At 48.5% G+C, this 24,971-nt stretch overlaps 1 protein-coding gene and 1 pseudogene across 4 annotated transcripts in view; one reads left to right on the top strand and one right to left on the bottom strand.

Moving 5' to 3' along the window:
- ALDH7A1 (aldehyde dehydrogenase 7 family member A1) overlaps positions 1-24,971 on the top strand; it is a 43,339-nt gene that overhangs the window by 3,023 nt on the left and 15,345 nt on the right. For 3 of the 4 annotated variants that reach the window (XM_070076067.1, XM_051844160.2, XM_070076068.1), the window contains 7 exons: positions 3,074-3,127; positions 3,576-3,641; positions 12,896-12,976; positions 13,309-13,432; positions 18,622-18,754; positions 18,888-18,932; positions 22,816-22,893. In XM_070076067.1, the coding sequence (XP_069932168.1) occupies positions 3,074-3,127; positions 3,576-3,641; positions 12,896-12,976; positions 13,309-13,432; positions 18,622-18,754; positions 18,888-18,932; positions 22,816-22,893 (581 nt within the window). Of the gene's footprint in view, positions 1-2,048; positions 2,313-3,073; positions 3,128-3,575; positions 3,642-12,895; positions 12,977-13,308; positions 13,433-18,621; positions 18,755-18,887; positions 18,933-22,815; positions 22,894-24,971 lie in introns of those variants that run through there. The other variant, XM_002710171.5, reaches the window with a different exon arrangement.
- Positions 6,096-7,289, bottom strand: LOC108176457 (dnaJ homolog subfamily A member 1 pseudogene; annotated as a pseudogene).

The following is a 24,971-nucleotide window of genomic DNA, read 5'->3' as shown; positions in this document are numbered from 1 at the left end:
GCTGTGACTTCAGAGTCCTTCAGCCACCACCCATGATGCACAAATCATTAGAAAAGCACGACTGGCTATTTGCAAACTCTGCCACTGTTTTTATTAAGTCTTTTTTTTTTTTTTTAAGATTTATTTATTTGAAAGGCAGAGTTACAGAGAGAAAGAGGCAGAGGCAGAGAGAGAGAAAGCTCTTCCATCTGCTGGTTCACTCCCCAAATGGCCCCAACTGCCAGAGCTGGGCCTATACGAAGCCAGGCGACATGAACTTTTTTCAGGTCTCCCACGCGAGTGCGAAGGTCCAAGGACTTGGGCCATTTTCCGCTGCTTTCCCAGGCATATTAACAGGGAGGTGAATCGGAAGTGGAGCAGCTGGGACTCGAACCGGCACCCATATGGGATGTCAGCACTGCAGATGGTAGCTTTACCCACTAGGTCATAGCGCTGGCCCCCACTCTGCCACTTTTCATACAGGGCTGACACTAAGTGCCCTGAGTTCAGAAAGTTTACATTCATAGAGGGCCTTGCAGTTTTCAAAGTGCTTTCATATATGATTTTTTAAATTCCATCCCCTCCTGCTCTGCCCCATCAGAATCCATCATTTCCGATTTTTCCTGGACTCCCTTTGGGCAGGGCTAAGTGAGTGTTCAACAACGGAGGTAGTGGAGAGCTGCAGTCCCTGTTTTCAGTGTGGACAGCTGCTGGTGCTGGTCTTCCCAGAACTGCTTTGGGAAGGTGGCCACGAGAGTCTCTTCTGACTTCGTGAGGAAAAGGAAGTGGCCATCCCTGGAAGGTATCACACGTTGCTCCTAAAATTTAGTGCCTCTGAAAATGTCTCTTTGTTTTGTGGAGTCGAGTGGAAGAGAGCAGGAAGGGTGTGGTGTCTGATATGTTTACAAGGAGTCTTGCTGGCTGGCCGAATATCACGAACAGTTGGTTAAGCCATCTGAGAGTGAAAATGAGGAAACCTAGTGTGCCAGTCCTTGGGTCGTAGGTGGTCATCCACGGAGATCAGTGAGGTCAGACAGCGTGGGTGCGCGGGGTGGGTTATTCCTGTGAATGGACCTGAGCCTGGCACAGCGCTAGGCACTGCGGGACAGCGGTGAGTCCGAGACGACACTTGCCAAAACAGGGAGAAGAAATGCCCTGCAAAGGAGGCATCGTTCACTAGGTGCTCTTTGATTAGGCAGAGAGGCACTGCAGACAACTTTGGTTTTCCTTTGGAATACAGCTATTTTTAACGTCTACAAGGTTATCTAGTTAGCCTGCAGCGAGGCTAAGTCAAAGTGAATCAGATCATTTTTGCCTGGTTTATACCTTCTGTTGTATTTTAACACTGTGATACTTAGTGTAAATGAATACTTTTCTACACTACGAGGCTTTCTATTTTTATGGAAAATGATCTAAAATTTTTTAAATATTTGAGGTAATTTAGCAGTATTTTCAACTGTGTGCCAGTACTGAGAAGAAAAATCCTTTTATGTATTGAGTTCCCTATGGTTGCCTCTATTTTAAAATAAAAATTAAAGAAGGAGAGGAAGCATCAGTCTCTGTAGCGTTCGCGGGGACGACGCCGAGTGCAGAGGAGACCCCGGCTCTCTGAGGGAACCCATGAAGCTCCTGCTTGAAGGCCCAGGCCAGGAAGGGCTGTGCGGGAGGAGCCAACAGCAGGCCCAGACCCCTTGGCCGGGCCGCGAAGTAAGATTTTGGAAAAGTGCTTTGGGAGTTAATCAGATTAGCGGCTTGAGGCGCCCACTGATTTATTTGAGAGCGCATGCGTATTTTCTACGCACAAGCCCATCCTTCGGCACGTTCGGGTTTCCCTCATGCCGGCCCGCCCTATCAGAGCGGACCCCGGCCACACAGGCCCGGCAGCCACGCCGGCGCCCACCCGCTCCTGGCGTCCCTCCCCAGAGCGCGGCATTCCCCGCGCTTCCCGCCCGCCCGCCGCGCGGCCATTGTTCCAGGCCGGAATCCAGCCCCAAACTCCGCCCGAAGACCCGGGAGGGTGGGCGGGGCGCCGGCGGGGGGCGTGGCCGGTCCCGTCCAATCGGCGCTCCCGGCCGGGGGGGCGGGTTCCTACTTCAGCCGCTCCCCGCGGCGCAGGCGCGGCCGCACCGCGAGCGCTCAGTATGTGGCGTCTGTCCCGAGCGCTGTGCGTGCGCGCTGCCAAGACCGGCCAGCTCCCCGGACCCTGCAAGAGGCCCGCCGCCTTCATGTCCACCCTGTTGATCCAGCAGCCGCAGTACGCTTGGCTCAAAGAGCTGGGGCTCCGCGAGGACAACGAGGGCGTGTATAATGGAAGCTGGGGCGGCCGGGGAGAGGTAGGCGGCCGCCGGGGCCATCTCAGCCGGGGCCCTCGCGGACCCTCGCCGCGCTGCTGCCGCTGGGACCGACTCGGGAGGTTTGACGCCCCGCGGCAAACCCTGGGTGCCTGGGAGCTGGCGGCGGGCTCCGCCCCGCGCCGTATGGCAGAGGCTCGGGCTCTGCGGGGCGCATCGGTCTCCGGTGAGCCCGCCTGCAGCCCCGCCGCAGCCAGGGTGATGTTGGCCTCCTCGCTCAGGCTACGGCTTGGCGAGCTCAGACTCGCTGCACCTTGCAGCAAGCCCTTGGGGGCGGCGTGCTCCGCCGTGCGGTGTAGCCCGGAGCGGAGCGTCGTGCCTGGCGCCCGGTTCCTGCTCAGTAAAACGTCCCGGAGCCCGAGGCAATGTGAAGGCCCGGTTATCACAGCCCGGAGTTCTAAAGGACAGCCGCACATCCCCTAAGAAAGTGTGCTGTGACATTCACCAAACCTTGTTGTCCATGGACGGACGAGTCTTGCTGGTGCTGGTCCTAGGCTGTGGGAGATGGAGTTTGCTCTCCCAAACGCCCGTGTGGCTGGGGTTTTGTCTTCTTGGATACAATGCCGGCTTCTGGAGTCCTTTTTGCTTGCGCTTGAGTCTTCCCTGACCCGAGACTGCCCTGTTTGTGTGCAAACCCGCCTTTCCCGTGGCTGTCTGCGTGTTAACTTACCTTCTGACCGGAGGGTGGGCAGCCCTTACCAGTTACGTTTTCCCATATGTGATGGCCGTCTTCTCATTTCAAGGTTATTACCACCTACTGTCCTGCTAACAACGAGCCAATTGCACGAGTCCGACAGGTAAGCTTTTAGGGTTCAAGCCGCTGCCAGGACCCTTGGCTGGATTTCCTTAGGGGCAGTACCGCAGTAGGAATGCGGAGAACAATATGTTTGTCTTTCATTGGGCATCCATGGATGTCTGGGAGAGACTCCACTCTTCCGGCTGGGGTGGTGGGCCCTAGGAAAAGGGGACCTCCCAGGGGACGATGGCAGGGTCCAGGGAGGGCACTGTTCAGCATCGCTGAGGGTTTTGCTGGAGTGGAGGTTCTGATCCCTCAAGTCTAGCTCTGCATTTATCACTGGATTCCAGGCAGGTTTTGGGAAACATAGACTATGGAAATCATTTTCAGCTATAAATCTTAGGGACACCCAGAAATTTATCTGGGTCTCTTAAAAAAAATCCTGTGTGTTCTAAAAAATATCACTGCCTTTTCCTATTTCCATTCTCTCTCCCTGCTTCTTGATTCAGGCCAGTGTGGCAGACTACGAAGAAACCGTAAAGAAAGCGAGAGAAGCCTGGAGAGTCTGGGCGGATGTAAGTATGGACTTGGTTAACTGAAGCCTAGCAGAGGTCAGCTGTCATGGTTGTGATAAGACACATGTCCAGGGAGCCCAGGTCTGTGCTGCTGCTGCAGTGTGGGCCCTTGGGGGCTGTGGTCCACTCCTCTGCTGGATTCCTGTCTTTGTCTTTCCCTTACGTGGCGTTCAGTGAACAGGTGATTTTAAGTGGATTAGAGCTCTGAACTGTTGTAGTACAAACTCAGGATATGGAAACTTTTTTTTTTCTGCACAGAAGTTTCTTGAATCTGTATCTGAACAACTAGAAAAAGATTGGAAGAGCTGTGCTAAACATACCTGTCTGTTCCTTCTGCCAGCTAGACCTGGGAGGAGTGTCTCACAGTGGATCAGCATTCCTGGTGCTGAGAGCAGCAGCGGGGGCGCTTTCTTGCTCGGGGCTGGGCGTCCACATTCCTTGATTGCCTGTTCAGGCTTTGTTGAGACAGAGTCTGCACCAGGCCGTTAACTGAGCAAGTGTGACAGTGGGCAGGTGCTGGGCTGGGCCACACTGGCCAGTTGTGAGGTAGTGGCCACCAACAGGGATGGCCTCGATTTCCCAATCCCCTTTGCTCCCTCCATCCTCGGAGTGCCTTCCTTCTGTGGTTACATGAGTTAATCATTTAAAGTGCTTGGAGGTGAGCCCAGCACATGGCAAGTCTGAGTGCATCCAAGGGGTTACAAACCCGCTTGCTGCTGGGTTTGGCTCTGCTGAGTCAGTGATTGGAGGGACTGGCTGGGGTGGTTGGAGAGGGGCTGAAAAATCTCCGGGAGAGCCCTGGGGGGCTGTAGTTTTGTCTTTACCCAAGAGGCCATCTTTGTGGGGAGAACATCTTTCCTCTGCTTTAATTCTGAATGTGCTAGCTTCAGGGTTCTGTTACACAGGAAACATAAACTGTATCCTTGAGTAGAAAAATAACATTTCCAAGCAGTGTGCTAAGTACACGTCACCCTGCCTGGGTGGACAGGAGTGTCCAAAGCAGTGTCATTTGCTGTTTTAAATTCCCTTTCTGGTGGTGAAAGCAGTCCGTATTCCTTGTTAAGGGAAAAAAAAGCTGATTGCAATAAAGCAGGTTCAGTAAATTAGTAAATCAGGTTTAGTCTCCTTACCGCAGCCTCCTCAACACCAGTTGGTTATTAGAATTAAGATTGGGTGCCTTTCCTTCCAGTCTCAGGGGTATGTTACATAAGTGTGATTATTTGTTAAAATTATTTTTATTTTTTTTGAAAGGCAGAGTTAGGGAGAGACAGACAGATCTTCCATCTGCTAGTTCACTTCCCAAGTGGCCAAAGCCAGGAACCAGGAATTCCATCCAGGCCTCCCACTTGGGTGACAGGAGTCCCCATAGTTTGGTTATCTTCTGCTGCTTTCCCAAGCGCATTAGCACGGAGCTGGGTAGGAAGTGGAGCAGCTGGGACTTGGACTGATGCTCATATGGAATGCTGGCATTGCAGGCGATGGCTTAATCCTCTGTGTTACAGTGCTGGCCTCATGAATATTGTTTTTTTTTCTTTGTTAATCAGTATATTAAGGAGACATTCATACATTTCAAGAATTGCTTAAATTCTGATACCCAGATTTTAAGCAGGTGAACATGACTTTTAAACATACAATTAAAGCTATTCATAATTTGCTATACTACCAGCATTAAATGACAGTTACTTTGGAGCATAAGTCAAATGGTTTAAAGTAAGCCTGTAACACCTAAGGAATACCTTCCTATATTATACATGCAAATTATTTTCTCCACATAAAGGTCTCTTTAATTTCTAAATTATCCAGCTCTAGAAGTCACTACTCAGGGGCTTATCATGGTCCAAAAAGGGGACTGGTCAACATACTTTATATATATGTTTTTATATATATTTATATATATATGTATACTTAAAAAGATGGCATAGAAGGGAATGCAATTCTAGAAGTACAAGCCCTTAAGAAGCAGCATATTACAAACCCCTTCTTAGAAAGTGATTTCTGTCCCTGATATCACAGGCTAAATTATGTATTATGCCATCTTTAACAGTTGAGGCAATAGTATAAATGCAGAATTGGCATCACAATGAATCCCATTTAATACAAATAACTAGACAGACCAACACTTCTCTGCAAATTAATTTCTGATTGCCAGTTAAATAGTTTTAATTCCATAAGCTTAACAGTGAAGGGTCAGACACTGAAGCCAACACATACACCTAGCATTTCAGTCTAAGCTTGTCCATGTAGACAGCTGAAATTAATTACAATGTATGGCTAACAAATGCTAGGGGAACTTTTTTAAAATTAGGTTTTTACAAGTATTTCATCTTGCACACTGAAGTCGTCATACATACAGGGCAAAGTCAGAGCTTTTATATTTGCGTTTATTCTTCACTTAACTTTTAAAACACTACTATAGTTGAATATTAAAAACAATAGCAAGTAGTGAGCTATTACGGTTATAGTCCTTCACTCATCCATCCAGTGCTGCATACAAAATGCCAGCAGTGCCTTCTTCACTGGCCGCATTAGGAGGTCTGACACGGAACACGCCCTCTGGGATGATGTTCATCCTCCTCCTGTGCTGCTCCATTATAATGGATTTGGATCCATTTCATCAGTCTTCTACTTCCTTCTTCTCAGGGAGAAGTTTTTCCAGCAAAGAGAGTTTATCAGGAGAGAGAAAGCCATTTTCAGGGAAGTTTACCTTGAATTCAATGATTAGGCGACCCTTTTCATAAGGTCTACGATAAATTGGCATGCCTTCATTTAGCACACACTTGATATCTCCGTGCTTGGCAATCTGACCTGGATGAAAGGTGATGACTGTGGTTCGGCTGACAAGAGTGGATATTGGCTTTTGGAAACCACGTAATGCTTCGACCAGTTGTATGTCCATACACATAAAAAGGTCTTCTGATTGCCTAGTAAAAACAGCATGGTCCTTCTGATCTAACACAATGATAATATCTCCTGGCTGCAGTCGTGGTTCTTGGTCTCCTTCACCATGGAATGTTATCTTCTGGCCATCTTTCATGCCTTTGTCAATATGAACTTCTAGAATTTTCTTCTCTCGAACTGTTTTCCTTCCCATTGCAGCTTTTACATCTATCTTTAGGTCAGATGCGTTCCCCATGGCCCTGGCACTCCGTGCATACAGACTGAATCTGCTGCACCATTCCAGGTCCTATCTGATGAATCCTTATTTGCATTCCAGTACCTCGGCAATTGGGACAGCACTCTACTGCTCCTTTCTTCCCACCTCGGCCTTCACTTTTGTCACAAATCACAGTCTTCTGTAGAGCTAGTTTCCTTGTTGCACCACTATATAAGTCGATGGTTGATGAACCACATTTTTACCTCTCTGTTCTCTCTGCATCCTTCCTCCTCCTCCAAAAAACTTATCCCACAGGGGCGCCAAACCACCACCTGCTCCACCCTCCTTAATTGGTTGTTCTCCTCCTTTGTCATATAATTCCCCTTTCTTTGCATCAGAAAGAACTTGAGAAATCTATTTGACCTTCTCTCCTTCATTTGGATTCTTATCAGGGTGGTACTTTAAGGCCAATTTCCTGTAAGCCATTTTCAGTTCTTCCTGGGTGGCATTGGGTTTGACCCCAAAACATCATAGTAAGTGGTTTCTTTCACCATTTTCTACTGCAGCCGGCGCGAGCGGGCTGAGGCCGGTGTGGGGGAGCGGGAAGGAGCGCGGACTGTGCGCAGCTTGGGCAGTTGCTGCTCCTCCGCTTCTCACCGAGTGTTCTGGAAAGTTCCGTTATTTTTTTAAAAATTTATTTATTTGAAAGTCAGAGTTACACAGAGAGAACGAGAAGCAAAGAGAGAGAGAGAAAGAGAGAGAGGGGTCACTCCCCAGCTGGCCAGAACTGCACTGATCCAAAGCCAGGAGCCAGGAGCTTCTTCCGGGTCTCCTACACAGGTGCAGGGGCCCAAGGACTTAGGCCATCTTGTTTCCCCAGGCCACAGCAGAGAGCTGGATTGCAAGTGGAGCAGCCAGGACTCGAACCGGCACCCATATGGGATCCTGGCAGTACAGGGGGTGGCTTCACCTGCTATGCCATAGCACTGGCCCCTATTATTATTTTACAGATCTCTACTTATTTTCATCTACTTGAAGGAGCAACAGAGACAGGGAAGGAGAACGCTTCCATCTGTGGTTCACTCCCTAGATGCCACAGCAGCCAGATCAGGGCCAGGTTGAAGCCAGGAACCTGGAACTACATCTGGATTTCCCACCTGGGTGGCAGTGGTTACAAGCACTTTTTTTTTTTTTTAAAGATTTATTTATTTATTTGAAAGTCAGAGTTACACAGACAGAGGATAGGCAGAGAGAGAGAGAGGTCTTTCATCCGATGGTTCACTCCCTAGATGGCCGCAACAGCTGGAGTTGCACCGATCCCAAGCCAGGAGCCAGGAGCTTCTTCTGGGTCTCCCACGTGGGTGCAGGGGCCCAAGGACTTGGGCCATCTTCTACTGCTTTCCCAGGCCATAGCAGAGAGCTGGATAGGAAGAGGAGCAGCCGGGACTAGAACCGCCGTCCATATGGGATGCCAGCGCTTCAGGCCACACTGCCGGCCCCTGGTTACAAGCACTTTAACCACCACCTGCCACCCACTGGGTTGTGCATTAGTGGAGAGCTGATCAGGAGTGGAGGTGTTGGGACTTAAACCAGCACTGTGATATGGAAAGAGGGAGTCCCAAGCAGCAGCTTATCCCACTGTACCACGAAACCTGTCCCCATAGCTGTGATTATTACACAAACATCTATATGGTGTGTGTAAAATTTTGTAATCAGTGATTGCATTCTATACCATACTACAAAGCTACTCCATAATTTTTATAATCAGTTTTCTTGTCCATATACTGGTTTTTTGAATTAGAGAACTTATTTTTAGAGCAATTTTAGAGTTTCTGAAAAGTGAGCAGAAAGTAGAGTTTCCAAATCTCCAGTCCCCCACCTCCTCTACAACTTTTCCCCGTCATCATTTTTTTTTCAAGATTTTTTTTTTATTTATTTGAAAGAGTTACACAGAGAGAGAAGGAGAGGTAGAGAGAGAGAGGTCCTCCATCCGCTGGTTCACTCTCCAGTTGGTTGCAATGGCCAGAGCTGTGCCGATCCGAAGCCAGGAGCCTCTTCCTGGTCTCCCATGTGGGTGCATTGGCCCAAGGACTTGGGCCATTTTCTACTGCTTTCCCAGGCCACAGCAGAGAGCCGAATCAGAAGTGGAGCAGCCGGGACTCGAACCGGCACCCATATGGGATAGCTTTACCCGCTACCCCACAGCACCGGCCCCCCTGTTATCATTAACAGGTACCTTTGTTCCAGTTGATGAGTCAGCACAGATTCATTATTCTGAACTAAGGCACATAATTTGTGTAGGTCTGCTCTTTCCATACTCTCTGAGCGGTAATGCAGTTTCGTAGTGATTGTTGACCAGAAACACCTTTGTAGGGCAGATACAAACAACAAGAATCAGAAGCCTGTTGGAGTTCAGAATTTGGTCTTTTGCTGAACTGGCTCATTAGCCTGTCTTTGTCTTGCCCTGGAGGCTGTAGCTGGCAGTGTGCTCTGCTGTTTTGGTTGCCAGGATTTTCGCATTCAGGATCTCACTTGGCAGTGGGCTCTACTGCACAGTGGTGCCAGCTCCCGTCCTGGGCTAGGATCCCTGTTGGATCCCCCTACCTGAGGTGGGGCTGCTTCTGCTTGTGTACTTGCCTGTGTTAGGACAAACCACTCTTCTGTGTAGTTCATCTGAGTTAAGTCTAGATTTTTTCAAGAGCATTTACTTTTTGAAAGTATTTATTTATTTATTTATTTGAAAGGTGGAGTTACAAAGAAAGAGAGAGAGGGATAGACAGGGGGCTCTTCCATCTGCTGGTTCACTCCCCAAATAGCCACAATGGCTGGGGCTAGGCCACGCTGAAGCTGAGAACCAGCAGTTGATCTGGGTCTCCCACGTGGGTGCAGGAGCCCAAACACTGGGGCCGTCTTCTGCTGCTTTCCCAGGTGCGTTAGCAGGGAGCTGGGTTGGCAGAGGAGCAGCTGGAACACGAACCAGCACCCTCGTGGAATTCTGGGGTTGTAGGTGGTGGCTTTACCCATTATACCACAACATTACCAACTCCTCAAAGGCAACATTTATTTTAAGAAAAGTGGAATGAAGATATAAGCATATGGAAAAGTCATTTATAAACCCGAGTTCTTTATTGACCCTGGAGAACCTTGGCGGGAACACTGGGACTTGCAGCTTTCCTGCACGGGCCTGCTTCAGCCTAGGCTGGTGCTGTGTGTCCTCTTTGGTGAGAGACGGCTGCGCTCACTGCTCCCTCTCTCGAGGTCAGAGGGGGGCCATCACCAAGTGCAGAAACAAACAGCAGCTAACTGGTAGCTCTAACCCCTGTGTCTCAGTATTTTTTTTCCAAAACTTGGCTAATATGAGGACACTTCACCAAGTTTGTGGAAAAATAGGATTGAAAGGTAAGTTCATTTGGGTTTGAAATTTTTTAGAAATCCATGCATAGTTTGTTTATAACAATATCTATTTTTCATGAACTTTTTTTTTTTTAAAGATTTAGTTATTTGAAAGGCAAAGTTGCAGAGAGAGAAGAGCGAGAGAGAAAGAGGAAGAGACAGAAATTGATTTTCCATCTGCTGATTCATTCTCCAAATGACCAAATGGCTGAGCCAATCCAAAGCCAGGAGCCAAGAATGTCGGCCAGGTCTCCCACATGGGTGCAGGGGCCCAAACGGTTGGGCCGTCTTTTGCTGCTTTCTCAGGCACATTAGCAGGAAGCTGGCTTGGAAGTGGAACAGCTAGGACTTGAACCAGCGCCTATACAGGATACTGGCGTTGTAGGTGACGGTTTTACCTGCTGTGTCACCACGCTGGCCCCTTTCCATGAATTTTTCAGACTGTGTCTACTGCCCTTGGTGCTTGTAGCTCGCTCTGCAGTGGCTGCCTTTAATGTCTGCTCTGAGTGTGACTTCCTAGATGAAGTGTGCTGGGTTAAGGACTCCTGTTGGCCTCTCTGGGGGTTGGGAGGTGGTGGGTGGAGTGTGTGTGTGTGTGTCCTGGTGGGGGGGAAGGGAATGTGTCTTGTTGTGTGCTAGGAGGATACAGGATTTGTGCTGATTCAGTTATCATAAGCAGTTTTTGTTTTTTCTTTCCAAGAGAGCATATGTATCATAAAAATGTCAGACTCTGCAGACACAAAATGTGAAGAATTGAATTCTGTTGAATTTCTACTCCCTGGATATTATTGCTGTTAACAACTTGGTATATATTGTTCAAAATTTAACTGAAAGTTTACTTACCATATGCATGATTTTTCAAACTTTCTTTATCCTTTTCCAACTTTTAAATGTTTTTCCTTAATCTAGTTCATTCTTTTTAGGGAAGATTGTGTTTTATGGCTTTTCCATAATTATGCAATCTTATGCTGATGGGGCTCTAGATAGTTTTTGTTTTTTTCTACCAACAACTGTACTGTAAGGGCATTGCTGTACTTATACTGTCTTTATTTTTAAGAATTTACTAATTTGAAAAGCAGAGTGATAGAGAGCAAAGGAGAAACACAGAGAAAGAGAACTTCATCCACTGGTTCATCCCCAACTGATCACAATGGCTGGGGCTGGTCCAGCCTGAAGCCTGGAACCTGGAACTCCAACCCGGTTTCCCATGTGGATGTCAGGGGCCCAGGCACTAGGCCCACCAACTGCTGCTTGCCCGGGTGCATTAGCAGGGAGCTGGATAGGAAGTGGACCAGCTGGGACTTGAACCAGCCCTCCTGTGGGACGTCAGCATTGCAGGTGGCGGCTTACCTATCTGTGCCGCAGTGCCGGCACCTGCATCTCTTACTTAATACAGCGCAGCCTGTACTCTTCGTCCCCCAAGCCCCAGTGCTTCTGTGCCCCTCCCCAGGGCATTTTTATCCAGTACTTGTATTCCCAGCTGCCCAGGCCCGGGACCCTGGAGCTGTCCTCAGTTCTTCCGTGTCCCTCATCTGTTCTGTCAGTGGTTCCCCCAGTGAACTCTACGTCAGAGCAGATCTGGAATCCATTTTTTGTCTTCCTTGTTATAACTGCAATTAGAAGTCCCTGTAATCTTTTGCTAGGCTACCATAATGTGTTTTTAGTTGACCTTTCTGCTTCTTCTCTTTCCCCTTTAATTCTGTACCCATCAGTGTTGTTAAAGATACAGCAAACCAGCTAATGCTGTGCCTTAAATCCCCTGAAGCGGGAGTGGGAATTTGGCCTATGGTTAGGACACCGAGGTTGTGCATCGGGGTACTTGAGTTCCGCTCCCTGCTCTGGCTCCAGATTCCAGCTTGCCATCAGTGCCATCCTGGGGGCCAGTGGTGTCAGCTCAAGTGAGAGGGATCCTGCTGTCCATGCGGTAGACCTGGATGGAGTTCCCCCTTCAACCTGTCCCTGAGTACCTGGGGAGTGAACCAGCAGATGGAAGACCTCTCCCCTTACGTGGGGTAGATTCCAGCTGGGTGGACCGGCCTTCCCAGTTGGCCCCTTTGATTGTTACAGGGATCCCACCTACAGGGTTGTTATTTTCCCCGAGAAGAATATTCTCGTGGCTGACTTTTCCTGCTTTTTAGGTTTCGACTTCAATCTGTCCTCCATAGAGATTTTTTTTGGTAAATTAATTTATCCATTTGCCCTCTAACCTTGCTGTTTTCTCTGCCCCAGTTACCCCTCTATTTCCCATCCTCACGGCACTGATGACAGTGTGTGATTATTTGTTATCTTGTCTCAGGAGATAGTAGCTCATAAATGCCTCAGCTCCTGTGGTGGCCTCCTTGTCCAGCTGTATCAGGGTCTTTTTTTTTTTTTAAAGCTGCGCGTGATTTATTTGAAAGGCAAACTGATAAAGAGAGTGAGAAACAGAGGAAGAGAACTTGTGTCCACTGATTCATTCCCCAAATGACTACAATAGACGGGCTGGGCCAGGCCAAAGCCAGGAACCCGGAGCTCCATCGGGGCTCCCGTGTGGGTTGCAGGTACCCAGGCATTTGGGTCATCTTTCACCGCCTTCCCAGGTGCACTAGCAGGGGGCTGCATAGGAAGCGGAGCAGCCGGGATTCACACCGGCGCTCCTGTGGTATGCCGGCCCCCAGTGGATCTTTGGTGTAACTGTACTTGTTCTTTTATAGCACACACCTAATACTGTGTAACAGACACAAATTCACACTTGGAATCAGACACTGAAATTCCCTTCTTTTCTTAGATTCCTGCTCCAAAGCGAGGAGAAATAGTGAGACAGATCGGCGATGCCTTGCGGGAGAAGATTCAAGTCCTGGGCAGCTTGGTAAAGTGTTTTTGTGGTGTTGCACGCACACTCCCCTGTGAGTAGAGAAAAGCGGTCACACATTTTACACGTAAGGCTGTGTCTGTTGAGAAAAGCAATTCATAAGTTAAAAAATGATCCTTTCTGTAGAAGAAAGGTGAACACGTTGGACGGAAAAAAGCAAAGTAATTATCAGGTTTTAAAATTCTTCGGAAAAATAAGAATACACCTCCTTCAGCTCGTTACCTCCGAAAACTAGGCACACAGTATGTCCCGCCTTCCCATTCCTGAGTCTTGTCTCTCAACCTGAATTCTGGTGGAAAAATTCTGCTTGGCTATTTATTTATTTTTAGGTGTCATTGGAGATGGGGAAAATCTTGGTGGAAGGCGTGGGCGAAGTTCAGGAGTACGTGGACATTTGTGACTACGCCGTGGGCTTGTCACGCATGATCGGGGGACCCGTCCTGCCTTCTGAAAGTAAGCGTGGTCAGAGAAGCCGAAAGTTGTTCGCTGATGGGGCAGCTCCAAAACCGCTCTGGCTGGGAACCGTGTGCGGAAGAGGGGTTGCGAGTGTGTGAACGCATCTTTAACTTTGCTAAGGAATGCAAGTTAAAACAGGTGTGAATATTTAAACTGAGAACCTTTTGTTTTAAAGGTAAAACAGTGCTGGCGAGTCCACAGGTGAGAACACTGGCTTAACCCCTCTGGAAAACTATTTTAAATATACCCTAACATTTAAGACTAGTTTTAAGAATCTAATTTATAAATCATCTGAAATATGGCAAAAGTGTATGTGTAAAGATATTTATTGTGGTAACCATTAAAAAACACCAGGAATGACTTAAATGTGAAGTCATAAGGGAAAAGTTAAGCTAGTTTTGGTGTGCTAGCAGGATGCACTGAGGATAATGTTTATAAAGATTGTCTTTCCCTAGGGACACTTCTGTGGGAAGCTTGTAGTTACTTTAAAATTATATTATCATGGATTTTTTGAAGATGATATATATTCATATCAACAAATTAGAAAGGAATAAAAGGGTACCTCCCAGCTATTCCATAATATTCCACAGGTGTCCTGGATGTTTCTGATTTCCTGTGTGTCTTTCAGAGCTTTTGTTCACAAACAGGCAAATATGTATCTTTTTGGAACACAAATAGTAGAAAACTACACATTCTATTCTGTACTTAATTTCCTACTTTTTAAAAAAGATTTATTTATTTATTTGAAAGTCAGAATTATAGAGAGAGGCAGAGAGAGAGAGAGAGAGAGAGAGAGAGAGAGAGAGAGAGAGAAAAGGAAGTCTTCTATCTGCTTGTTCACTCCCCAAATGGCTGCAACGGCCAGAGCTGGGTCAGTCTGAAGCCAGAAGCCAGGAGCTTCTTCTGGGTCTGCCACCCGGGTACAGGGGCCCAAGGGCCTGAGCCATCCTCTACTGCTTTCCCAGGTCAGAGCAGAGAGCTGGATCGGAAGTGGAGCAGCTGAGTCTCAAACTGGCGCCCATATGGGATGCTGGCATTGTAGACGGTGGCTTTACCCACTGCACCACAGCGCCTGTCCCTTTATTACCTACTTTTGTTTTAGCTTTTGTTATTTTTAAAATTTGTTGTTTCTTTGAAATGCAGATGACAGAGGTCTACTGGTTTACTCCACAAATAAGTGCGACAGCCAGTGCTAGGCTAGGAGCATAGAAATCCATGTGAGTCTCCCACATGGGTGGCAGGAGTCCAGGTGTTTGGGCCATCTTCTGCTATCTTCCCAGGCACGTTAGTAGGGAACTGGATTGCAGTGAAGTAGCCGGGACTCAAACTGGCACAGGCTGCCAGTGTTGAAAGTAGTAGTTTACCCACTGTGCCACAACACTGGCTGCCACTTTTTTCCTGCTTAATACATCTTGCAATTATTTCATATTAGTTCAAACAGTATTCCTTCATCTTTGTTTAGAGCTGGCTATTTTGTTCTAAGGATGTCATAATGTGTTTAACCAGCTCTAAACAGTGGGCTTTTAAGGTTTTTTAACCTTTTTGCTATTACAAACGACAAGTCCTATGTTCTGAGTAGATTTCTTTGATGAGGTAAGTGACAGGTAATGTTTGCATTGTTGATGGAGTGAAACAGGAGACTTTGTGCACTGACCATACGGATATGCATGGATTTCAGAATGTTCTGCCCCAAAATAAAGTGATCTTAAAATTCGATTTTTCCGTGAACTTTGGGGAGCACCCTTGCATAGGGGAGGGAAGGAGGTGTGCCGAGTGACAACAGTGATTATTGTGTGGTAGAATTATTGGTAGTGGTTGCTCTCTTCTATTTTTCTGTATTTTCTAAAATTTCCATGAGGGGAATTATGACACATTTACCACCAAGAATTGATAATATTTTATTTTTTATCATTAAAAAATTTTTTTCTTTTCTGTTCTTCTTGTAATGTTGAGCAAATTCCTTACCTGCAGAGGAACTAGAGGGAGTCTTAAATGTACAGTTTTTTTTTTTTTTTTGACAGGCAGAGTGGACAGTGAGAGAGACAGAGAGAAAGGTCTTCCTTTGCCATTGGTTCACCCTCCAATGGCCGCCACGGCCGGCGCACCGCGCTGATCCGATGGCAGGAGCCAGGTACTTCTCCTGGTCTCCCATGGGGTGCAGGGCCCAAGCACTTGGGCCATCCTCCACTGCACTCCCTGGCCACAGCAGAGAGCTGGCCTGGAAGAGGGGCAACCGGGACAGAATCCGGTGCCCCGACCGGGACTAGAACCCGGTATGCCGGCGCCGCAAGGCAGAGGATTAGTCTAGTGAGCTGCGGCGCCAGCCTTAAATGTACAGTTAATGTCCTTAATTAGGTTATAACAGTGATCCTCATTATTCAAAATTAATTTTATGTTGCTGAATACTTTCAAGAGGTTTTTTTCAGTTAAAAAAGTGACATGTCAGGGTTGGTGCTGTGGTGCAGCAGGTTAAATCCCCAGCCTGCAGTGCTGGCATCCCATATGGGATCCCATATGGGTGCCAGGTTGAGTCCTGGCTGCTCCACTTCCAATCCAGTTCCCTGCTAATGGCCCTGGGAAAGCAACAGAGGATGGCTCAAATCCTTGGGCCCCTGCATTCATGTGGGAGACCCAGAAGAAACTCCTGGCTGCTGGCTTCAGATTGGCTCAGCTCCAACCATTGCGACCATTTGGGGAGTGAACCAGTGGATGAAAGACCCATCTCTCTCTCTCTGTCTCTATGTTTCTACCTCTCTCTGTAACTTTGTTTGCCTTGCCAATTTAAATATTTTGTGTTGTTTACACATACAAAATTTAAAAAGATTTATTTGAGAAGTAGAGTTATAGATGGAGGGACAGACAGAGGGAAAGGTCTTCAATACAGTGGTTCACTCCCCAAATGGCTGCAACAGCTGGAGCTGAGCCAATCCAAAGCCAGGAGCCAGGAGCTGCTTCTGGGTCACCCACATGGGTGCAGGGACCCAAGCAAGCACTTGGGCCATCTTCCACTGCTTTCCCAAGCCATAGCAGGGAGCTGGATTGGAAGATAAGTAGCCAGGACACAAACCAGTGCCCATATGGGATGCTGATGCCTCAAGCAGAAGCTTAGCCTACTGTGCCACAGCGCGGGCTACATATTTACAATTTATTTATTTATTTACTTGACAGGTGGTGGTGGGGGGAGAGAAAGAGAGGAAGGAGACAGGGCTATCCAACCTGCTGACTGTCTCCCTAGATGCTCAAGTAGCCAGTGGGTGAGGTTGAAGCCAGAAGCCAGGAACTCAGTATAAGTGTCCCACTTGGTTAGCAGTTATCTAACCACTTGAGCCATCACCTGTGCTCCTAGGTGCACATTAACAAGAGTGGAGCCAGGACTCGAACCCAGACACTGTGAGGTGCAGGTGTCCTGATCACTAGGCCAAATGTGCACCCCTACACATTTTTGAAGAAGGTCATTCATTACTCACCCTTGCAGAGGCTCTGAGTTGACTTTGGCTTCATTAATTCAAGAAGAGCTTGTTAAGTGTCTGCCAGGAGCCAAGCAGTGTCGTTGGCGGTGCTTGCCCAGGACGGCATGGTCCCTGTGCTCGTGTTAGAGTGGGAGATAAGTAAACAGTTGCAGTAGAGCACGGTGAGTGCTGTAGGCAGTGAGGGGTAGGGTGCTGAGGATGTAAGAGGGGGTTCCCCACCCGGCTTTGTGGGTGCAGTCAGGATAGGCTTCCCAGACAAGGTCATGCAAGTTGAAGCCTCGAGGAAGCGGAGGTGGAGTGTTGGTCTGAGACCTGTTTAATACAGGGGAGAAACGGCGGGGGGGGGGGGGGGGGGCTTGGCTGGCCAGCTGCCTTGCTTCTGCATAGCTGGAGGGGGTGGCGTGAGAGGAGAGGGGACAGGTGGGATGGAGAGGACACTGGGAGGGGAGCTGTCCTGTGAGCGGGTTTGGACTTCATTCCCAGCGTAGCTGCATGGCCATCCTGACACCGAGGGTCATCAACAAAGGATGACATCAGGGTGGGAGAGGGGAGCGGAGGGCAGGAGAGGAGGAGGAAGCCACTGCTAGGAGGGCCTGAGCATGCCATGCCGAGTCTGGGGTTGCCCAGTCCTGCCTGCGGTGTGGGTGTGGCCAGATGGAAGCTGGAAGCACCCTGCCTTTGCTTGGTCACCTGGAAAATAAAAACATCTCCAGTGGAGAAGAAATACACTTGCAGTGTGGGGGCTGTATTTTAGAACTTGCAAAGAGTCTGAATCATCACACTCCCTTATTTTATTTATCCCTTATTTATTTTTTAAAAGATTTTATTTACTTATTTGAGAGGTAGAGTTATAGACAGAGGGAGAGACAGAGAGAAAGGTCTTCCATCCACTGGTTCACTCCCTAGATGGCCGCAACGGCCAGAGCTGCACTTATCTGAAGCCAGGAGCCAGGAGCTTCTTCTGGGTCTCCCATGTGGGTGCAGGGGCCCAAGCACTTGGGCCGTCTTCTGCTGCTTTCCCAGGCCACAGCAGAGAGCTGGATCGGAAGAGGAGCAGCTGGGCCTAGAACCAGCACCCATATGGGATGCCGGCACTGCAGATGGAGGATTTACCTACTGTGCCACAGCGCCAGCCCCTCAGATTCCCTTATTTTTGTTCTTCACTGTTCCAGCTGCCTTTGATTAGAATAAACCCCTGTGGCATTATAAATGACTTCAAACTTTGCATTTATAATAGAAGTATTTGTGTTTGCAGTTTTCTTACGGTGAATGTATAGATAGTTCATTCAGCATATTCCTCCTTGTCTTGAATTGGAGAGGTTGACCCCGGGCTTCATCAGGCACCAAAAGAAAGTAGCCTGAAAATCAAGACTCCTGTGTTCAGGTCGTGTTCTACGCTGTGTGATCCCCTTAACACCTCTCTCAAGTGTCCTTGTCCCCCAGATGGGACCGACAGTCTCTGCAGAGTTCTGAGTAGAGGAACCGCGGATGTCATCACGGCTCACAAGGCGGTGTGGTCGTAACCGCCCTTGTTGCACACGAATCGGTGTGCTGCTGCCCCGTGGACACGCTACCAGGAAGATGATCCACTACCAGGCAACTGGAATTCCCTCCGGAATTCTGGCCTGACGTGCCTTTGTTCTGAATGGAGCGATTTTAGCCTGTGTTCCCATTGACTTCAGGTGCAGCCTAACGCATGCCTCCCCTCGTCCTCAGGACCCGGCCATGCGCTCATTGAGCAGTGGAATCCCGTGGGCCTGGTTGGCATCATCACCGCGTTCAACTTCCCCGTGGCGGTGTACGGCTGGAACAACGCCATTGCCATGATCTGTGGGAACGTCTGCCTTTGGTGAGCCCTACTTGTTTGCCCGTCCTTGCAGACGGCAGTGAGAGCACCCAGGGATACACCTTTGCTTCTGCTTGATTAGTGAAAGTATTCATGCTTTGTATCAAACTGAATGTTTCCTTTCTCTTTTCTTCAGGAAGGGAGCTCCAACAACTTCCCTCATTAGCGTAGCTGTCACAAAGTAAGTATACGTGTCTATCCTGAATATGGGAAGCTTCTGAAAGGGTGCCTGACAGACCCTGGACCATAAATCTGATGGTGTCGTATTCGTTAAAGCATGACTTTGGATAACCTCTGGCTTCTTTGATTGCAGTTACATTGTGCACTTTGTGAGTTATATCATTGAATTCACGCCTTTGGTGACTTGTCAGTTACTGACATACTGTTGAACTCTTCATAGACATTCTTGGTCACCCGGAAAATAAAAACATCTCCAGTGGAGAAGAAATATGCTTGCAGTGTGGGGGCTGTATTTTAGAACTTGCCAACAAGTTAATGGTTTTGAGAAGAGACTTTAACCCGGCTAATATTTTTATTGCTTTTCTTTAATAGGCTGTTTTTAAAAAGACAAGAAACAGAAAAAAATTAGGTGTTAGTATAATCCACTGGTTGGTCTAATACTTTTTAAAGGCATTGCATTGTTTTTTTAAAGATTTATGGGGCCAGCTCTGGGGCATGGTGGGTAAAGCTGCCAACTGTGGTGCTGGCATCTCATGTGGGCTCCGGTTCAAGTCCTGGCTGCTCCACTTCCAATCCAGCTCCCTACTAATGTGCCTGGGAAAGCAGTGGAAGATGGCATAAGTGCTTGGGTCTCTGTAACCACATGGGAGACCTGGAAGAAGCTCCTGGCTCCTTGCTTTGGATTGGCCCAGCTCCAGCTGTGGCAGCCATTAGGGGAGTGAACAAGCAGTTGGAAAATCTCAAATATAAAACAAAACAGAACAAAAAATATTTATTTATTTGAAAGAGAGAGAGACAGAAATCTTCTACCTGCTAGTTCACTCTCCAGATGCCTGTGGTGACTGGCACAGCACCATTCTGAAGCCAGGAGCCAAGAGCTTCTTCTGGGTCTCCCATGTGGGTACAGGGACCTAAGCACTTGGGTCATCTTTCATCATTTTCCCAGGCTGTTAGGGAGCTGGATCAGTAGAGCAGCTGGGACACGAACTGGCACCCAGATGTGATGCTGGCATCGCAGGTGGTAGATGTATTTGTTATGTTATACTGCTGGCACTGGTATTGTATTTTTTTTTATTTAAAAAACTGATGCTTTTAATTTACTTCTTCCCTCTGTACTACTTCTCCTCCTTCCTCCTCTCTCTCTCTTTCTAAAAGGCAGGAACAGAGGTAATAGAGATCGTCCATCCTCTGGTTCACTTCCCAAATGACCAAAACTATTAGAGCTGGGTCAGGCAGAAGCCAGGAGCCCAGAACTCATTCTGGGTCTTCCATATGAGTGACAGAGACTCAAGGACTGGAGCCATTACCTACTGCCTCCAAAGATGCACATTAACAGGAAGCTGGGGGACTGATGCTGTGGCACAGTGGATTAAAGCCCCAGCCAGCAGCATAAGCATTCTGTGTTGGTATCGGTTGGAGTCCTGCCTGCTCCACTTCCTATCCAGCTCGCTGCTAATGTACCTTGGAAAACAGCAGAGAGTGGCCCAAGTCCTTGGGCCCGTCCGTGTGCTGGTTAATTTTTGCAGGAGAATTGAAAATATTCCCTATTTTTAACAGAGTGCAATAAATAGAATTACGAGTTTGGCTGCAATGGGGCAGGCATTGTGGTGTAGTGGGTAACGAGACTGCCTGCCTCGCCAGCATCCTGTATGGTCATTGATTCTTGTCCTGGCTGCTCTACTTCCAATCCAGTTCCCTGCTGATGGCTTGGGAAAAGCAACAGAAGATGGCTCAAGTGCTTGGGCCCCTGCCACCCTTGTGGGAGGCCCATAGAAAGTTCCTGGCTCCTGGCTTTGGCCTGGCACAGCCCTGACTACTGTGGTCATCTGGGGAGTGAACCAGAGAATGGAAGCTCTCTCTATCTCTCCCTGACCGCTGGTAACTCTGACTTTCAAATAAATAAATAAATCTTAATTTTTTTTTTCTTCTGGAATTAGCCAAGCTTGGCAATGCCTCTGGGCAGCCTTCTTACACTCAGCTGACTGCTGAGGTGGTCAGATGGCCTCAGGCCCCTGTGGGCCAGTGTGCCTGGGAGGACACAGGACAGCAGTGTGGTTGCCCCGAGGACAGCATCAGGGCTTCCTCTCTGGCCTTGTCTTTGTGTCCATCATGGAGGTGTGAGCAGGTGGTGAGATCCACATTGCACAGGCGTCAGTGTTACCTCGGCTTCAAAGCCTGGGTCCCCGCAGGAACCAGACTCTCTTGTAACAGTTCTGTAGGTACAGCTTTCAGGTGCCCACAGAGGATGTGCGGTTACAAGGATCACTGCTCTCAGGGGAGGAAAAAGCATAGCGGCCCCATTGATTGTTCATAGACCGCTTATCCCAGCCCAGACACAGTGGGCCAATCAGTGGTCATTATAAGCCTGTTGTCTACGTAACACTGTTGGCAGTCTTGACACTTAACCCGCAACCCAGGGAGCAGAGACAGAGGTGAAGCTGAAGCTGGATTCGCATGCTTGAGAGGAGAGGGCTTTGTTAACCTTTACCCCAGGCACAAAGCAGAGTCCCTTTCCTTAAAAACAGTGCATCGAGTGCAGATGGAACACACGCCCTATGTCCCTGGAAGGAAGTGTTCAGCCCGCAGCCCCGTCCCAGCCGTGACAGGGGCAGTACATGACCCTCGACTGTACTGTCCTTTGGAGGGAGAAAAAATAGCCAGGAGGGTGTCTTTTCCCTGGGGTGGGAGCGGGATTTGGATCTTTTTGAAATGTAAACAGTTGGGGATACCACGTTTGGACGGTTTGTGAAAACAACTGTTCGCTGCTTTATTGCCCCTCTGGAAACGCAGAATGAGAAGGTCCTGTTTCAGCAAAAGCAGCTCCTTGCGCCAGTCCCACAGCTCACACTCAGACTTGAGTAGGCTTGATCTGTGTTTCTGAGTGTAACAGGAGTAGTGTCGGCGGTCAGAGAAAAGCGTTGTCCACAGTGCTTTGGCTGGAGGAGCTTGGGGATCCTGAGGAGAGCGTTGGGTGTGAAGCCGTGGGCACAGCTGCGGCAGGGCTCTGCAGGGCGGGCCCGGCTCCCTCTCCCGTGCTCCTGCGGCATCTCCGCTGGGTTGCCGGGACCACATGCTCTTCATCTCTCATTCTTGACCACTGCTCTCACTGAGCTGTTTGCAGAGGCGTGCTCCAGTCTCATTCGACTGCCTCTGATTCCCTTCATCTTTCTAAGATCTTGCTGCTTTCTACTGATTGGTGGATTTGTGATGGGGGAGCCCCTCCCTCCCAGCCAAGCTGAACCAGGGGTACCCTCCTAGTGTGGCAGAAAATTCCTGAAAACAACGATCGTGCGAACAGCCTGACCAATGCTTCATGTTTCCCACTTATACTCTGTGTTGGTTTTCTTTTTCCTTCTTGAGATTCTCTTAGGGAGAAAAAAGCTCTACTGCTAAATGTTTGCATAGCTCTCCTCTGGCCTGGCTTCGTGGAGCAGCAGCTTAAGACACTGCGTGCATATTCCAGTCCTGGCTTCTCTGCTTCCTTCCAGTCCAGCTCCTTGCAAATGCACCTGGCAAGCAGTGGATGATGGGTCCCAGTACGTGGGCCCCTGCCACATGCGTGGGAGGCTAGGATGGAGGTCCTGGCTCCTGGCCCGGCCCTGGCCGTTAAGGCCACCTGAGGAGAGAAGCAGTGGACGGCAGATTTCCTTCTCTCTGTGTGTGTCTCTTTCCATGATACTGTGCCTTTCAGATGAATAAATATTAAAAAAAAAAGCAAAGCAAAGCAAATGTTGTTTGTAACATGAGAGAAGTCCATGCCTGACTGAGTGGTGGGAGAGAGAGTGGGGAAAGGAGAGTCAACTGGTTGGATTTTACTCATTTTAAAAAAAAAAGTCTCCAGAAGTGAAATTACTGCCCTACTTAGTGGTCGCTTCTCCTTGCAGGATAATCGCCAAGGTTCTGGAGGACAACAGGCTGCCTGGTGCGATTTGCTCCCTGACCTGTGGCGGGGCGGATATCGGGTAGGTGCCCGGCCGGGAGCACCCTGGCGGGAGGACCCAGGTCGCTCTCTGGGGATCCTCCGTTCTAGAATAGAATAACAAAGCCAGTACAGCCGTGGTGCTTAGAAATTAGTGTTATCGTTGGGACCTTTCAGGGCTCTCTCTTTATTAATGAGTGACCTATTGGGAGGATGAATATGAAGTCCCCTTTAGGGGCCGAGAGCCACCCTGAAAGGCGTTTGCATCCTGAAACAGCAGATGCTGTGGTGGCTGGCGTCCGTGGCTTCCTGCAGCTTCAGGTCCAAAGCTCTTGACTTACACAGCTAAGCTATGGAGTTGCAGCCCATGGCCTCGCTGCCCGTGAAGGACCGAGCTGATTGTGTGAGTTCTGCAGCTGATCAAATAAAGGAACCCGGGAACATGGTTTTTTTTTCAAATTGCTTTTTTGTTAAATTCCTGTATGGTTCACATGCCACCAAGTCCTCCATTTTAAAATGTGCAGTTCGGTGGGTTTTGGGATATGGCATGGCCATCACCTCTGTCTTATTTCTGAATATTTTGGTCACCACAGGAGAAAACCCTATAACTCTTCCAAGTCTCTTCCCATTCCCCTGGCCCCTCGCTCCTGGCAAACACTAATGTGTGGTGTCTCTGCACACCTGCCTGTTCAGGGCACTGCTTACAAGTGGATCAGAGAGTACGTGGCCTTCTAATACTGCTGTGATGAAAACATTATCTTACTCCAGTGCTGTCAGTGTATTCCTGTCTTTCCTGAGCTGCCGCAGTGAAGTCAGAGGCAGGAGGCTACTCCTGTGTTCATCAGGATGAGAAAATGTTAGAAAATGCAGCTCTCCCATCCATAGTGCCCAGTGAAGTTTAAATGTTACTTGTAACACAGATATGGTATCCTTTGACCTCTGTTCTTGTGTTCTTGGACTAGTGCAGATGATGATGAGGGTACTTCAGAATGTTCATGCAGACAGAGTTAAACAGTGCATTTATGGGGCTGGCATGTGGCACAGTGGTGAAGACACTGCTAAGGATGCCTGCATTCCGTGTTGGAGTGCCGGGGTTCGGCTCCAGGCTGTACTCTGATTCCAGCTCCTGCTAGTGTGTACCCTGGGAGGCAGTAGGCGGTGACACAGGACTTGGGGCGCTGCTCCTCACAGGGGAGTCCTAGGTTGAGTCCCCAGCTGCTGGCTTTGGCCTGGTTCACCCCTGCCTCTTGCAGGCTTTTGGGGAGTGAACCAGTGTATGGAAGGTTTCTGCCCAACTGTCTTGGCCTCTCTTTCCCTCTCTGTCTCTCAAGTAAATAAAAATAAAACACATAAAATTTAAAAAAAATTTGGTGCAAAAATTTTTTTGAAATCTGCACATGAGGGGTTTTTAGACAGTTCATGAAAAATGAATGCATGAAAAAACAGCATGAATTTCAAAATCTTTTTGCACCAAAATAAATGACTTTTTAAAAAATTTATTTATTGGGACTAGTGTTGGGGTACAGCAAGTTAGGCTACCTCCTGCATCACAAGCACCCCATATGGGTACCACCAGTTCGCGTTCCGGCTGCTCCACTTCTGATCCAGCTCCCTGCTAGTGCGCCTGGGAAAGCAGTGGAGGACTCGGGCCGCTGCCACCCACACGGGACACCTGGATGGAGCTTCGGGCTTCGCCTTGGCTCAGCTGCAGCCATTGTGGCCATTTGGGGAGTAAACCAGTGGATGGAAGATCTCTCTCTTTACTTCTCTCTGTCACCACTCTGCCTTTCAAGTAAATAAAATAAAATCTCTTTTTAAAAAATGAGATTTAAATTTATTTTACGTGTTTGAAAGGCAGAGTGGCAGAGAGAAAGTTCTCCCATCCTCTGTTTGACTTCCCACATGCCTCTAACAGCGGAGACTGGACCAGGCTGGAGCAGGAGGCAGGGGCTCCATCTGGGTCTCCATGTGGGTGTGGCATCCTCTGCTGCTTCGCAGGCACATTAGCAGGGAGTTGGATCAGAAGCAGAGCAGCTGGGACTCAAAGTGGCACTTTGATGTGGGATATGTGTGTAACAGGTGGTGGCTTACGTTGCTGTGCCACAGTGCCCACTCCAAAGC

The sequence above is a fragment of the Oryctolagus cuniculus genome, chromosome 6 (assembly GCF_964237555.1).
Source record: "Oryctolagus cuniculus chromosome 6, mOryCun1.1, whole genome shotgun sequence".
Classification (NCBI taxonomy): domain Eukaryota; kingdom Metazoa; phylum Chordata; class Mammalia; order Lagomorpha; family Leporidae; genus Oryctolagus; species Oryctolagus cuniculus.
Note: the sequence above shows the minus strand (reverse complement) of the source record. Positions and strands in the feature narration are given on the sequence as shown.